The sequence below is a fragment of the Panthera tigris genome, chromosome D4 (genome assembly GCF_018350195.1).
Source record: "Panthera tigris isolate Pti1 chromosome D4, P.tigris_Pti1_mat1.1, whole genome shotgun sequence".
Lineage (NCBI taxonomy): Eukaryota > Metazoa > Chordata > Mammalia > Carnivora > Felidae > Panthera > Panthera tigris.
In genome coordinates this window covers 18,913,832-18,930,491 of record NC_056672.1, presented here as the reverse complement: position 1 = coordinate 18,930,491, position 16,660 = coordinate 18,913,832, and the positions used below count along the sequence as shown (strand labels likewise).

The window sequence follows — 16,660 nt, the reverse complement described above, 5'->3', positions numbered from 1 at the left end:
TGGCAATATTCAAGGCGCTTGTGCAGCGTCCTTGGTCCGGGTCCGTAGTTGTCATCCGCTTATTGGGCCAGGCGTTCCCTCGACAGGACTTCAGTGTGTGCCTGCTGTGGGCCAGGCACCGGGGTAAGAGCTGCAGGTACAGCCAGTGCTCTCTGTCCTCAAGCGACGTACGGTCTGACGGAGTGTGGTTTGCTTCCTTGGAGTGACGGCTGCACGGTGAATAGGGTTGGCCTGTTCCCCCCCGCGCTCCCCTTCATGCCGCTTGCTGGGCACCGCTATCCTAGCCCGGGTCTGTCTGCGCAGGGAGAAGACAGGGCCAAACCTTACTTTGCGGGAGCCTCCGAATCACCACCTCCATCGTTAGCCAGGGCCTGGTTACGGTCATTTTTCTCGAAAATGCCTTTTAGAAAGGACTTAGAGCTTAAAAAAAAGTGTCTTCTCATTTGACCACAGAAAGAGTGATTTGTTTTCGGCTTAGGAATTTAATGTACGGCCAGAAATCATCTGAGACCGGTTTTGGCTTCTTGTGGATGTTCAGTTTCCCAATAAACAGTAAACTTTTTCTTGTGAAGGAACTTTGAGATGGCCTGTTTATACCTTTATATTCTCATAGAAACTCTAATTCATCGAGCAACGCCCTTGAGAACAGCGTCTACATTCTACACTGTTTGTGGAGGGGGGTGAGTGTGGGATGGGGGAGGGTCAGCGAGCCCATCCCAACAGCCTTTCCTTCCGACCTGCCGGCTCCCTCACTGGCCAACGAGAGAGAGAGAGCTTGGAGCCCAGAGGAAGAGATGGCATGATTTACAGGTTTCCCAGGGGCTCATGGGAGCTTCTGGTCCACATTCCCTCCCAAACGGTCACAGTTGGGGTGGGGGTGCCTGGTCAGCACCAGGTCTCAAGAAATCTTGGCTGGAATCCTTGAGCCTGTGGGGGGGGGGGGTGCAGTGAGTTAGGCTGACTTCCCCGATGTCTGACACAAGTCTTGGCGCCTTGCTGTCTGCTCTCACAGTTACCTGACCGACATTGACCGGATCGCAATGCCGTCCTTCGTGCCAACCCAGCAGGACGTGCTTCGTGTTCGCGTGCCCACAACCGGCATCATCGAGTATCCGTTTGACTTGGAGAACATCATCTTTCGGTAAGACTGTCTCCCCGATGTGGTCCATTAAGAAGCTGTCCGGTCTTGGAAGTCCCCAAATTAAGTCCGTTATTCCTAAGAGCGGTTATAGCTCCTAGAGCCGTATGACCCTGTCCGTCACGAGGTGTTTAGAATTGTGATAGGTCTCCGGTCCTAGAATGGAGAGGAGCTCCCCTTCCTGTTCCCCGTAGAACATAAAAGTCTCCTTACCTAAGTCTGGAGTGATTCCTGTGTGTAAAACACACGCACACATAGATGTATACTTCTGTAACCACAAATTGAAAACACTGATGTCGTTTCCCTAAATTTGACTATTTCTCTTCCCTTATATTTCCTTCTCTAACATCTATTTAAAAAAAAAACAAAGAGCCAACACAAAAGTGTGTATTAAAAATTACTACTGGGCACCTGGGTGGCTCAGTCGGTTAAGCATCCGACTTCGGCTCAGGTCACGATCTCGTGGTTTGTGAGTTCAAGCCCCGCGTTGGACTCTGTGCTGACGGCTCAGAGCCTGGAGCTCAGATTCTGTGTCTCCCTCTCTCTCTGACCCTCCCCTACTCATGCTCTCTCTCTCTCTCAAAAATAAATAAATGTTAAAAAAATTAAAAATTACACAATAAACTATTTACAGCTGTGTAAAAATGTATGAATTCCCACATATAAATATAAGAAGTACTTTTAGGATGACTTAAGTGGACCTTCATTGCATCTAATTATGGCAACAAATTAGTAATATGGCACATATGCCCAGCATTGCAAATTTCAAAGCAATTCTATATCCCTTGGTTCCCATGTTCCTCCTTAGGGCTAATTACATTATGCTTTTCCAGTGGAGATGGACAGGTCCCACCCTGCCACACCCAGGCCGTCTGTAAACCCTGTTCCATCTCAAGTCTTTAGAGCATTGTTGCTCTGGTCGAGCCCCTTGAAAATCTCCATCTGGGGGTGCCCGGGTGACTCAGTCGGTTGAGCGTCCGACTTTGGCTCTGGTCATGATCTCACGGTTTGTGAGTTCGAGCCCCACGTCGGGCTGTGTGCTCGTAGCTCAGAGCCCGGAGCCTGCTTCGGATTCTGTGTCTCCCTCTCTCTCTCCCCCGACCTACTTTTGCTCTTGTTGTTACCCGCCCCCCTCAAAAAAAAAATAATAATAAACTTAAAAATCTGTATCTGAATGCCATGAATTTATGAACACAACTATTTCAGAATCAGTGCTGTTTGCTACTTGGAAAACTGGTATCTGGTCCACAGATACCACCATCTTTGGCCCACATGGTGTTTTTAAACAACTTTTGAAACTTGGTCCATTTTGCTTAAAACACTTGATAACTGGTTTCTCTGAAAGGTTGAGGGTCCGGTCATGGGGTGCGTTTCTATCCAGCTGCATGGCAGTCGACCCTGCAGACAGGGCCCCTAGCATTCTCGAGTTGCCTGTTGTCGTGCTTTGGAGAGACCCACTTGACTCGTTTCCGGAAACTGCCCGACTCCTGGAGCGTTTCAGCTCCGGGGCCATCTTGGGGCTATGACTCTGAAGTCTTTCCCCAAGACACAGAGGAAGGCCTTGGGTTTCCACATAGGACGGAGGAAACTTGTAGGTCTTTATAGGGCAGAAGGGGTGGCATCCACCTAAGGCAGAGAGGATTTCTGGAGAAATCTGAGGAGTGGTGAAAAACAGGGGGGGGGGGGGTGAGGGCCCTAATCTGGCTGAGTGGACCTGGAAGACCACCCACCTTTCTGCCCCTTGTGTGTCTGGTGTCCTGACACTCGGCCGTGGTTCGAGCAACAGCTAAGTGGATGCTTGTGCTTCCTGCCTGGACTGTTGCAGCAGCTTCCAAACCAGCGTCCCCGAGCAGGCTCCCCCCGAGTGACCTCTACGTCTGTCTTCAGTAACTCTGCTTGCATCGTGCGCCTCCTTTGCTCTAGGAAGCATCTAGGGTTCCTCGCTGCCTCACGGAGCGGTGCTCACACATTCTAACCGTAAGGCCCCTTTTCACTCGAAAACAATTACTGAGGACCCTAACGCGTTTCCACAATATAAGGACTCCTGCCCTTTTTCCCCAGAGAGCCACGCATGCCAACCTTTGAATGATCTCTGTTTCTGTTGAACAGGATGGTGGACGTTGGTGGCCAGCGATCTGAGAGACGGAAATGGATTCATTGCTTTGAAAGCGTCACCTCCATTATTTTTTTGGTTGCTCTGAGTGAATACGACCAGGTCCTGGCCGAGTGTGACAACGAGGTACGCTGGGTGGGGAAGGGGATGGCTGTGGAAAACGGGGAACTCTTTCTGCAGTTTGCAAGAAGCCAGCGCTCTGGACTCCGTTCTTGAGGCTAAGCCGGCTCGGCTGGTCCAAGCGTGGTCTCTGGCTTAGCAGCACCGCCATCATCTGGGCGCTTGTTGGAAATGCATGCCTCATCAGTCAACCCAAACTGAATGAAATACACGGGGAAGCGGGAGAATCACTGGCCTAGAAACCCGGTCCTCAAAGTTGGATACGCACTGCGATTCCCCGGGGATCATTGCGAAAAACCTGGCACCTGGGTCCAACTCAGGATTCTGGTTTAGTTGAGGTGGGTGTGGGCTGAGCCTGGGACCTAAGCTCCTGTGCTGCCGGGGGTAGAGTCCCTGCAGACTTTGGTTCTCAGCCGTGGCTGCATATTGGGACCCCTTGGGGAGTTTTAAAAAAGACCATCTTTTGGACCCCACAGGAGAGATTCGTATTTCCTGGGTCTGAGTTTGGAGGTATCTTTTCCAAGCCCTTTATGGGTACTAACATAGCCAAAGTTGAGCAATGTTACTTCTTTCTTTTTTAAGACAATGCTTATTTTTGAGAGAGGAGAGCATGCACACGCAAGCAGGGGAGGGGCAGAGAGAGAGGGAGGCCAGAATCCGAAGCAGGCTCCAAGCTCTGAGCTGTCGGTGCAGAGCCTGACACGGGGCTCGAACCCACAAACCGTGAGATCATGACCTGAGCCGAAGTTGGATGCCTAACCGACTGAGCCATGCGGGTGCCCCAGAGCAATGCCATTTCCAATAAATATAATGAGAACAGGCTTCCCAACCTCCTTAGGTCCCTAACTGAGCTGGCATGGGGAGTGGTGCCAGATGCTTGGAGCTGTTCGGACCTACCCCGGTCAGGCATCCCGTGTCCCCTGCAAAGTTGCCATAGTCCTAGCTGGGTCAAACTCCATTAACTGTGTCTGCCCAGGAAGTGGGGAGAGCCATTCCTGTCACTTCGTTGCGAGGTGGGGGTGTGCTCTGTGGGACACCATTGTCCTCCCCTGGTCTTTTCCCCACCCTTGCACGACACATCCTGACCTCGTAGAAAAATGTCTCTTGCTTCTGGGTCGTGATCGTAAAGCAGTGAAGAACTCTGCCCAGGATTAGGCAATCACCGAACAAATGGGATCTTGTATTTCTTGAGAGCAGACCTTTCTCTGTGGAGCACAGTTACATTAGCTAATTAGTGGAGGATTAACCCACTTACTAGCGTCATTGTGCAGAGAAACACGGCAATCCTGGCTGCCCCCCAGCTCTTCCAAGGGAGACATTTTGTTAAAAAAGCAAAAAAGGCATCACGTTATCAATGTGAAAAATTAGCTCCCAATTTGTCTCGGGATTACTTAATGATGTTTCTCAGAAAACTCAAAAGCGTATTCAGGCGCACAAGGGACCAACGCCTCAGCCCTATATGTGTAGAAATTAAGACATTTTCTTTTTTGCCGAAAGTCACAAGGTATCTGGAGAAAGATTAAGTGGCTGCCACTCAAACCTTCCTATTCCAGTTGTAATTATCTGTTGTGTCCCCTCCCGAGGCTGCGTAGGAATTGTTTCTTCGTATACACTAGACCCTGGAACAACACAGGTTTGAACTGCATGGGTCCACTTATACGTGGGTTTTTTTCCCCGATAAATACAGTACACTAAGTGTATTTTCCTTACGATTTTCTCATTACTTTTCTCTAGCTTTGTTGTAAGAATATGGTATACGACACCCATAACATATAAAATACGTGTTAATCGATTGTTGGTGACACTTCTGGTCAACAGTAGGCTAGCAGTAGTTAAGTTCTGGGAGAAGTAAGAAGTTATATGCACATTTTCTTTTTTTTTTTTTTTTAAGCTTATTTATTTTGAGGGAGAGAGAGAGAGGGAGGGACCAAGCTGAGAAGGGCAGAGAGAGGGAGAGACAGAATCGAAGGCAGGCCCTGCGTTGTCCGTGTAGAGCCCAGTGTGACGCTCAATGTCACAAACCATGATATCATGACCTGAGATCAAGAGTTGGACGCCTAACCGACTGAGCCACCCGGGTGCCTGTGTGTGCACATTCTCGACTCTTCCGGTAGGTCAGCGCCCCTGCCTCCTGCGCTATTCAAGAGCCGGCTGTGTTGTCTTTCCTTGGAGATCATTACTGAAAAGATAATAAATTTTTGTTAAGCTTTAAAAACAACTGAGGGACGGGGCACCTGGGTTGCTCAGTTGGTCGGGCTTCTGACTAAGTCGGCTCAGGTCATTATCTTGCAGAGCGTGAGTTGGAGCCCCGCGTCGGGCTCAGGGCTGGTAGCTCAGAGTCTGGAGCCTGCTTTGGATTCTGTGGCTCCCTCTCTCTCAAAAATCAATAAAAACATTTTTAAAAATTAAAAAAAAAAATACTAACAACTGAGGGGTTACCTATCTGGTAATAAATGCCAGATCTTAATGCCCAAAAGGCTACCGAGCAAGAGAATGAGTCCCAGTGTACAGGACTTGTAGGCAAACAGATTTACAGCATGTTCCTCCGCAGTGGGCGGGCAAGGCTTTCATGGTTTTGTCTGAGCACTTCCCTCTGTCTAAAGGGAAGCTGCTGTTTCTTTACTCTTAGAGCAGGCGTGCCTGGCTGGCTCCGTCTGTTGAGTGTCTGACTTTGGCTCAGGATATGATCTTAGAGTTTGTGAGTTCGAGCCCCGCGTTGGGCTCTCTGCTGTCAGCCTGTCAGCAGAGAGTCTGCTTCGGGATCTTCTGTTCCCCTCTCTTCACCCCTCCCTGGCTTGCGCTCTCCCAAAAATAAAGATTAAAAAAAAAACAAAAAACCTTCAGAACAGAGTACTATCTAGAACAAGTATTGTCACCAGATGAGATTTGTATGTGCCCTGTCTCCTCTCCCTGAAGTAGGAACATTTGGTGTATTCTTGCCAATGTCAAATGTTAAGAGATGTTGACGGCGTTTCTACGTAATTTTGATCAGGTCCTACTACCACATGGGCTTGGGACATAATTTAAACTTGTGAACACCACTATGCTCATCCATCAAATGGGGACCGTGTGCCCCGAGTAGAGCTCCTCTGTATTGCCACCACGTGAAGTGTGTCAGCAGCGTGCGCTCCCCGCTCTGCCGGTGTCCACAGCGTTCCTCTGGGCGGGGGCTGGGCTCCAGGAGCTTCCCCCTCATGGTCTGGGAGCCCAACCCCAATGACACAGGGCTTCCGGGGTCTAAGTTACTCGCTTCCCCCACTCGGTAGTCCCAGTAATGACCCAGAAAACTTTTGTCAAATAGGATAGGAACTTTCTTCCAAGTTTCACAAAAGCCTTTCTGACGTGTGTTTATTTGCGGTGCCACAGAACGCATACCGAAGAGAGTGACTAAGAGAGCCGGCGGGGGTGGGGGTGTGGGGGGGGGTGGAAATAGAGGCAGGAGACCTGGTATCCTGAGGGGCCCCAGGTGCTCACCAGCTTCAGCAAGGACAGTGATATGGAGCCGGTAGCTGGGTGAGGGGACAGATGGGCCGGACCAGACATTTTGGCACGTTGCTCCCAAAGTACCGTTTTTCTTATTAACCCTGAGCCCGTTGTTTCTCGCTTAGAACCGCATGGAGGAGAGCAAAGCCTTATTTAAAACCATTATTACCTACCCCTGGTTTCTGAACTCATCCGTGATTTTGTTCTTAAATAAGAAGGATCTTTTGGAAGAGAAAATCATGTACTCTCATCTAATTAGCTACTTCCCAGAATACACAGGTGAGTGTCCATCTTGTTGACTTCCCCGGGCATCATCCAGAGTCATTGGTCAGGCCCCTGGGCCCCCCCTGCCCCCCATCTGCCTCTAACACCCTTTCTCACCGAAGCTCCAGGTGCATCACTGTGTTTTGCCTCAGCACCTCCACGCACGCCCACACCTTTTGTGAACTTCACCCTGTTCTCCAAGACCCAGCTCAGGCGCCGCCTCCGGGAAGTCCTTCTCACCCTCGCGGCACCCTCGTCTGCATAGGTGTGCCTCCCGCGTGCTCCCCTGGCAGCGGGGGCTCACTCTGTTGTCCCCTGGCCTCCGTCACTCTGTGTAGTGTTGTCCGTGGGGGCAGCTCCCGAGGCAGAGACTGTGCCCGCCCTGCCTTTCCGGTCTCTGTCCGAGTGCCCGGTACTTCTTCTGTGTATGTTAGTGTGGCAGCCCCCTTCCTAGGCACAGGGTAGACAACAGTTTTATGAATGTGACCTACCCCTGGCTGCAAAGTTTATGTCTTGTTGCCAAGGATTTCTGGTACAGGAGGTCTCGAATATCGGGAAGTGTGATACTGATGTTTAGGGTTTTAGCGTCCTACGACCGAAAGGTCACAGCTGCAGTGGCCCTATCGGGTAGAGCCCTCACGCGTTAAAATGAGACTTGGGTGTCTAATCATGTTCCTGTGTCCTTCCTTCCCCTAGTCCTAGCCCACTTCTGTCTGCCTCTGTGGTCCAAATCCAAAAATTAAGTTGGCTATTTTTCAACAGATTGCTTTAAAGTACAATTTTTAGATGGCAGTGAACACTTTAAAAGACCCTTTTAGGAGATTTAATAAAATAGAATGAAAGTTAATGTCCCCAGGTCAACTATCCTCTAGAACTAAGACAACTGAAAGAAGGATCCCACGCAAGAGCAAGACTATATCGAGGATGATTTGGGGGAGGACCTGTTGGTCACGATCTTTCTTCTTTATCCCTGTAACTACACTCTTGACTAGGACCAAAGCAGGATGTCAAAGCTGCCAGAGACTTTATCCTGAAGCTTTACCAAGATCAGAATCCTGACAAAGAGAAAGTCATCTATTCTCACTTCACGTGTGCTACGGACACGGAGAATATCCGCTTTGTGTTCGCTGCCGTGAAAGACACGATTCTCCAGCTCAACCTGAGGGAGTTCAACCTGGTTTGAAAGCTGCTGCGCACTTCTCACCCATTCCGGAAGACAGGATTCGCAAGCTCCTCACATATTTGCAAGTGCTTGTGACGTCACCCACCCCTGGCAGCACGGAGCCCGTCATGCAGGCCACGGGGCCAGGTGTCGGACCTTACCAGATATTTGAGTGTGGCACCCTTTTTCCAAGTCTTGATTCCCAAATTGTTTTTATATTTCTTTTCTTGAGTTTTGGCTCTAAGATTTTGTGTAAGTTTTGAATTTGATATTTTATAGAATTTTTAACAGCCACTGTGATTTATGTTTTTTTAAGTGTGTTTAATAGGCATTAACACATCATGTAACAGAGGCGTCTGTTAGTTTATAGATCATACCTTGAGACCTCTAGGATGAGTTTGGGTGATATTTTCAAAAAAGAAAATTAAGGGGTTTGAAGGTTTTTATTAAATCTTGTAATTTAGAGATTTTAGATTGTTTTTCTCTCTCCATGCTGAACTATGCATTTAACATGCCATCAAAGATTTTTTTGGTTTTGTTTTTTTTGTGTTAAATATTTTTAGGCCAAACTGATGACTATATTAATAGATCTAACTTAGTTTTGCCATAATTTGATCACCATGCAGCCAAAGTTGACATAAGTGGGCTCGAGATAGCATACATGCTGTACTGGTAAAAAATGTGTGTGTTTTATGTGTGTATATATATACACGACCAAGTCTTGTAAACTTACGAAATGACTAAAAGCCTAAACTGTTTAACCAGCGTAATGCAACCCCTGCCAAAGTTCTGATGGCCACCACAGTTTTGCTGTTTGAACCGTGTATGCTGTGCCTTTCTGAGGAGGCTAAGAATATACCATTCTGCCATTAGCATTGGATTACGTTGTGTTTCTTTGAGCTCGTCGTTGACCAATGGGTCAGCTCCTAAAAAGAAAAATGCTGTGACTTTAATAGTTTGTATGTAACTCAAACTTTCTACATGTCCTTCCAGGAGAGGAAAAGTAAATTTCCTTTTACTTTCTAGGTTCCTGGCTGAGATCCCCCCCCCTGTAAAACAAACAAGCAAAACAGATTAACAGGAAAAAGCCCAGGAGTTTAATAGTATGTATGCCTCCTGTACACATTAGAGGTCTCCAGAAGAACTGAACCACTTCCCAAACAGGCCAAGCTCTCACCTTGAGTACCTTCTTCAGCTAAAGACCTAAGAAAGATGTTGGAGGAGGAAGAACCTCTCATAGGTGGCCATCAGGCAAAGCACAGTGAACAAGAGTAAGGTTGTGATGACGTAGTCACTTTGTCTTTCTGGATACCCTCACAAACGGAGATTTCCCTTATACAAGAGTAGCTTTTACTAGATTTCCAGAGCTTCTGCCGTATCTCCTATTTCTTAAAAATAATCAGCTCAAAGTAATCCTTCTGCCAAAGAGGCACACTTTTGGGATGCCATAGTCTGCTCCCTTTTGGGGCTGCCTTTGAATCTGAGCTTCAGATTCGTTTCACAGTCCATAAGCTGAGTTGGTTAATTTTTTTTTTATGAGAGAAGGAGCCAATGCAATGGCCAGTCTTTATTGGAAAGAAGAAACTTTACAGCACCTTTGGAGTAAGTTAATGCTTGTAATGGGTTCCACAGCCAGGGCATCGCCAGGCCTCGCCTTTGGCGAGCCAGAACCAGATGATGGCACTGTTGTCCTCTTCTCAGATGCAGCCCACTATTCACTTGGTGACAGATGCGACTAAATTAGGGTTTTCCTTGGTGCCTGAAACTGCATTTGGGGCTAGCATATCGTATGGGTTTAGTCCCCTCCGTGCAGCAGTCACGACCTCCCTCTCCAGCCCATTCACCTGCTGATCAGCAGTAGAAACACCACCTCCAGGGCACCTGGGTGGCTCAGTCGGTTAAGTATCTGACTCTTGGTTTCGGCTCAGGTCACAATCTCATGGTTAGTGCGTTTGAGCCCCAACAGTGCGGAGCCAGCTTTGGGTTCTCTCCCTCCCTCTCTGCCTTTCCCCTGCTTATGTGCTTTCTCTCTTTTACAATAAATAAATACTAAAAAAAAAAAAAAGAAACACCACCGCCAGATGCCATGGAGTGCACCTTGTTGGCTCCATTGGGACCGCGGGCCCTGAGGGCCTCCTTGGCCCGTGTTCCAACTCCAGGAAGTAACTTTGAAGCCATTGTGCCCACTATGAATAGCACTTCCGTCCGTCTTGAGAATTGTTCAGGTTGGTGAAAAAGTTGTGTCTCATTTTAGGCCTCTGTGGTGCAAGCAGGTATTTAAATAAGCACTTCTATGGGAAAAAAAGGTTAATGGTTGGAGCAAATTCTACACTAGACATCTCTCCTGAGGGCAGCCCGTCATATGATTTCTACAGGTTGGGTTTAAAGTATCGTTTGCAGTCTGAATGTCTCTGATGCCGTCAGGGGTTGAGGTAAACTTTGGTCTGCAAAGCGGCCAGCATGAAGACTGTAAACATGAGCTTTTGTGGCCATTTCTGTGGCGTTAATAGCAATAGCTATTACCATGAAAATAAGAGTGGTCACTATTAGTTTCCAAGTTTTGGAGGAATCAGGGAGAAAAAGGAATTATTTCATCTTATTCATTAAGGTATACTTTATCAAGTTACTGTAGCTTAGGAGAAAACAAAAAGTCTCCTTAAATCTGGCAATAATATTTCAAATAGTCGTAAAAATTAAAAACATCCTCTTCAGTCTCATGTAATTCTTGTTGATCTTCACCTTGTATTAGCAATTTTATAATTCCACTTTTTCCTTAGAGTTTTATAAGTTCTTGCTCAGTTCAGTGGTATGATTTGGAAGTTACCGGAAATTTGTACTCGTCAGAATCCTTTCCAGGACTCTCCCTGAAGATGAAGCACTTTTGCAAAAGCAGAACAGTAGCCTCTATTAATGGCGAAACACTTTAAAAATGGCCACGAATAAAGATCTGATGAGTGTTCACTATAATGCAATTGACAAGAAAATTTGGTTATTTCTGTGACATACTGTTTTAAGATAATAACTAGATTACAAGTAGTAACATTATACGAGGACATAGCAGACTTCTAGGAATTTCATACAATTTCTGGAACGTTTATGTTAGTAACATGTATCCGTACAAATACAACCTGAACAAAGTTTAGCATCACTTATTTGTGAGTGCTTCCTGTGTAATTTAACAAAAGCCTAATATTAGTTTGATAGCTCCTTTAACAGAGAGACAAATCTTGAGATGTTCCAGGGGCCCTCTGGAATATCCCTAGTTCGTTCCAGGTCAGAAAGACTTCGTTTAGAATTTGATTTTCAGCTCTTCAAAAATACCATTAGTTTTGAACACTTGACTAGGATGACCTATCTTTATGACACTATACTTGATTTCACCTATTTAACCAAAGTGACCAAAGATTTTAAAGGCAAATACAGAAGGTGACATCGTTGTGAGCAAAACTGGCTCTTAATATTGAGAAGACTCGGTTTTCTTAAGTAATCAAAGACCTGATGATAAAGATAACACAGGAAATTATTTCAGTAAAACACAATCTTTTGATTTCTGGTCAAACTACTTAAAAGGGAAAGAAAAACCTTTTGCGGTATTTCATCAGGAGCAGACCTAGAGAATTTGGTCCTTTAGTCACCAGCTAGACCCCAAGCCCTGACCTTGACCACCCACCTGCTTGTACTCACCAACCTTTGTCCCACATGGTTCCTTGAGCTGTTCTTTTCAGTTTGTCTCTTAACTCTGGCAAACGGAAAATGAAACCACCCCAGAGAGAGAGTCCTAGATTGCTTCTGCCCTGAGGAGACCTCCAGCTGGTCCAGACCACCCGGACCAGATGGAGCTAAACCCCTCTCACCTGTGCAGATGGACCAAGGCGTGACCTCGAGAGTGACAACTATCTTCACCTCATTATGAGACCAAAATCTCTGCCTAAGGAGGATCCCAAGCCTCATTTACATAATCTACAATGTAGTGTGGGCATCTTGTGCGTGTGCCAGCTCATATCCGCCTCTACAATGACAAGGCTTCCCTATATCTAGATATCCATCCTAACCCTAAATAAAAGGAACCCATCCACCCTTGCCTGGGGAGTCACCGCTGCAAATCAATTTTACTTTGTCCAACAACTCCACCCGGTGCAGATTTTATCTGTGACTCACCATGGAGCCAACTCCTGTTGGTTCAGTTACACTTTTAGCAGATGAAAGGAAATTGTTGGTTTTACATGAATATATTCAGGTAAATGATATTAAAACTTATCTTTAAACATTTATGAATTCATTCCCTTTTAGCCAGCCTAATTACACAAGGTTTTCTCTTTGCGACTTTCTATATGCAGTTAATTTGTCCCTTATTGCCCCCTTTCCTCTTCTGAAACAACTCATTCTACTTTTCGAACAAAACTTCTCTTTCCTGTAACAAAAATGCATCTTCGTACCTCATACCTTTTCTTAACCCAAAGCACATCTGACTCTCTGTGAGAAGGGAGATGATTTATTTTCAGAAATACCAAATAAAAGCTGTGCTGATTAACAATAGGTTTACAATGTATTGGAAACATATAGGAACCTTCCTCCTGACAATGGAGACCCAAACCTTAACTTCCCGGTTCTTCTTCCCCTCCCTGTTTCGTGGGCTAATACCCCAGGGCTTTGCAATAGGCATGCACCAAAGAACAGAGGGAGGAGGGGCTGAAAGTCTCTGCGTCACCTCGAGGAACGTACATTTATTCCAATCAGACTACTTCTTGCCTTTCATGGGCATAGGCCATGTCCAGGTAAGGCTGCAACCTCTGTGGTACTCAGCCACTGAGGAACCGGGAGAAGGACTTACGCGCTAGGAGATAAATTACCTGCTGAAACTGCCCCGAGTGTGCCTATCCATCAGACACACCCACTCTTGCAAGAACGTTGGTTAAAGCCTGGCTTCACTGTGCTCCAAGTCTCTGTGGCCCTCTTTTGATTGGGTCGGTGGGTTTATGGCTCACATTTCCCTTGGATACAGAGATGCTTTCCTATTTCTGGTAGGTTTAATTACATATGTTAACTAGTATTCCCAACCCTCTGAAACCCTAATTTCTAGTGAGAAGCAGCAGTTATCAACTGCTTACATACCAACATTCTGTGTATTGGCAAATTTATGGATACATTTCATAATTTATGGAAGCATATGCTGCTTCATAGTACAATTTTTAAATGTGGTACAAGATGTTTACTAACAGACCCAAATATGTTTAGTTTCTCTACAACAAGCCAAAAGTAGATAAAGCTACATTCAGTAAGTAATGTTTCAGCATGTTATCATATTTAGAAATTTAGATATTCTAATAAACTTCTATCATTTCACTTATGAAAATTTTAGGGTGTAAAATTACCAAAAATATTTTGAAAGCTATTTTAAAGTAGACATATTGTCTTCATCATTGTTGAAAATTTCACGTATACATTTTAATCCCACTTATATCTACTTAATTCACTTCTTCTTAATCATATCGGGGTTATACAAATTTCATGAGGCATTACAGCCATCCTGTTATTTTTCTTGCTGGCAAGTTTTGTAAGAGATCACATGAACTCATTTGTCTAATAAACCAGGTAGAATGAAAGTTGTGTACCTGCATTATATCCACGGACAACTCTGAAGACAGACCTGATGAGGTAGCATAAGGCAAGCTGAGGGCAAACACAAGCTAGCAAACTGCCCACCCCCCCCCCCCAGCCTTCCGGGTGGGATATGCGTGATTTTCCTCAGGCATTTGTGGTTACCCTAAAGCTAAGAGGAGAAAGCAAATGGTTAACTGATAGAGATCACATTCATACAGGTCAGAAGTCTCCATCAGTTTACAAATGTCTTAGTAAATGATAAGAAAAAGGCAGTCTTATCAATAGCCTAATCTCCAGAAACCTATAGACTCCTTTTTTGGAGCCCCAACATGGCCGTCCCCTCCATAGTGATGTGGGGAATGAAGACAAGAAGTAAATGGCAGGTAAAATTAAATTTCTTTATAACCTGCAGCCCATTGACAAATACTCGAGGCAAAAACAGAGTAGAACATTTTCCCAGGAACTCCCTACTGTCTTCATGTTAGTGCCTTACTACAAGGAAAACCACCTTAGCTTCACAGGTATCTTACTGGTCCTCTTTAGCACATGGAAGTCCCTCTGGAGGCCTCCCTTTGCCTTTACCTCCCCCAACTCCATTGTACATAACCAGTCACTCTTCACAACTCCACGCAGCTCTGCCCACCGGTCCTGTCTCCATGCTTTCATAAAATCACCTTTTTGCACTGAAGGCGTCTCAAGAATTTGTGGCCATCAGCTCCGGAGCCCCCCACACCATTCCAAAACCTCATCAATACCCATTTCAATTAAACCAAATTAAAATAGCTTTTATTTACCAAATATATCCCCAGATTGCATGAACTTGCAAAACATTTGGGTGAGTTTCTGTATTTCTGAGTCTAGAAATGCTTAATTCATATAAGCAGTTTTTTCTGAGCCAATTAAATAGAGCTGATTCACAAATTAATTTTGGCAATACTATCTGGAGGTGGAAAATTATCACATCTACAACATACATAAATAGACACACACATAGTTATAAACAGAGACCTTAGACCTAGCATTGTAACATTGTAACCATGAATCAGATATAGTAACATGAAACTCAGTACTTTATAAAAGAAAGATTGGACCCAAATTGTGTTTCTAGCAGATGGAATGCTTTAAGTTTATTTATGGCTAACTCAGATGGCTAAAGCTTTTTTATCAAGATTTGTATGGAGGATACTTAAGTTTTTTTTTTTCTTTTTTTAAAATTTTGCCCAATTTCCAAATAGCTCCTTTTCCCTTCTCATGATTCTCATCATCTCCCTAAAGTCTTCATTTCAAAGAGATGGCTCTTGGCTCCTAGAGAAGATGGGGATAGAAAATGTACATCTCACAAGCACAGGGAAAGTGTCCAAGTTTTCTCCAAAGAGTTTTAGATATATTTGTCTATTATCAGAACTCTAGAGTAATTATTAATTTTTTTCCTTAGGTGCAGGACAATTCTATTTCTAATATTCCAATCTGATACAATATCTGTAAGCATTCTGAAATGAAGAGGGGAGGCTTTGGGATTGGTAAAGATAGATGGACTCTATATTGTTTCTAGAATTGCATTTCTAACGTTGTAAAGATTTGTAAGACAAAAGATAGTATTTCTAATTCCACAAGGAATTAGGTGAGCCTCAATGATGCTCTGTAGCTGACCCACCAATTACATTATCTTCAATTTGCCTCTTGACATCAATATGGGGGAAATTTTCCATTCCAATTAAGATGGCAATCAAAACATTCCTATGGGGGTGCCTGGGTGGCTCAGTCTGTGCCCGACTCTCGATTAGGGCTCATGTCATGATCCCAGGGTCATAGTATCAAGCCCTTTGTTGGGCTCTGTGGTGACAGCACAGAGCCTGCTTAAAATTCTCTCTGCTCTCTGCTCTACTCCCCTAATCATATGCTCTCTCTAAAATTGAACACACACACACATTTTTTAATTTCTATGTCCAGGAACTTCAGGGTTAAATGCAGTATGCCTTTGTTTTTTGTTTTTATTTTTTTTAAGGCATTTTATGTATGTATGTATGTATGTATGTATGTATGTATGTATAATAAATAACTGAGCTGTCAGCACAGAGCCTGACGCAGGCAGGCTTGAACTCATTGTGAGATCATGATCTGAGCAGAGATTAAGATTCAGATGCGTAAGAGACTGAGGCACCCAGGCACCTTTTTGTTTTGTTTTGGTTTTGGTTTTTAGAGACAATCATAAACAGACTCCACACACAGTGTGGAGCCCTATTCGGGCTAGAGGCGGGGCTTGATCTCACGACCGTGAGATCATGAACTGAGCTGAAATCAAGAGTCCAGGCTCAACTGACTGAGCTACCCAGGTGCCCCTATGCAGCATGCCTTTGTAAAATGTATATAAAGTGATCAGCAAGAATTTTCGAATGCTCTCATTTTTGAGTGTGCAATCCAGCCTTGGACCAATTCACTTTAGGGAGAAAAGACTATACTACTGTTTCTATCAGGCCCTGAACAGCAGCCTTAACGAATCCACTTCCTTGATCATTTGCAGGAGGGCCCGGGAGAAATTCTGGTCATCCATTTCCTCTGTGAGGGGAGTTTGCCCCAGAGGGCTGTCCGGCTTGTCTCATCACTGCAGTGTACAGGGGTGGGAAGAAGACCCCTGAACAGCCAATCAAGATCCCTGTGAGTGGGGCTGTGAATGGCCACTGATCTACTACTTCTCTAAATCTGGGAGAATCTTCTGAAGGCGGAGATAAAAAGGGCTTTGTAATTTCTTTTTGTTAAGAAAGTTCTTAAGGCCAAAGGC

The 16,660-nt window shown here is 45.2% G+C and overlaps 1 protein-coding gene across 1 annotated transcript in view; it reads left to right on the top strand.

Moving 5' to 3' along the window:
* Window positions 1-9,155, top strand: part of GNA14 (G protein subunit alpha 14) — a 201,247-nt gene extending 192,092 nt beyond the window's left edge. Inside the window, exons 4-7 of the mRNA XM_042964070.1 lie at window positions 1,013-1,141; window positions 3,248-3,377; window positions 6,980-7,133; window positions 8,111-9,155. Coding sequence (XP_042820004.1) covers window positions 1,013-1,141; window positions 3,248-3,377; window positions 6,980-7,133; window positions 8,111-8,301 — 604 coding nt within the window. The 3' untranslated portion in view covers window positions 8,302-9,155. The remainder of the gene's footprint in view (window positions 1-1,012; window positions 1,142-3,247; window positions 3,378-6,979; window positions 7,134-8,110) is intronic.
* The last annotated feature ends 7,505 nt before the right edge of the window (window positions 9,156-16,660 follow it).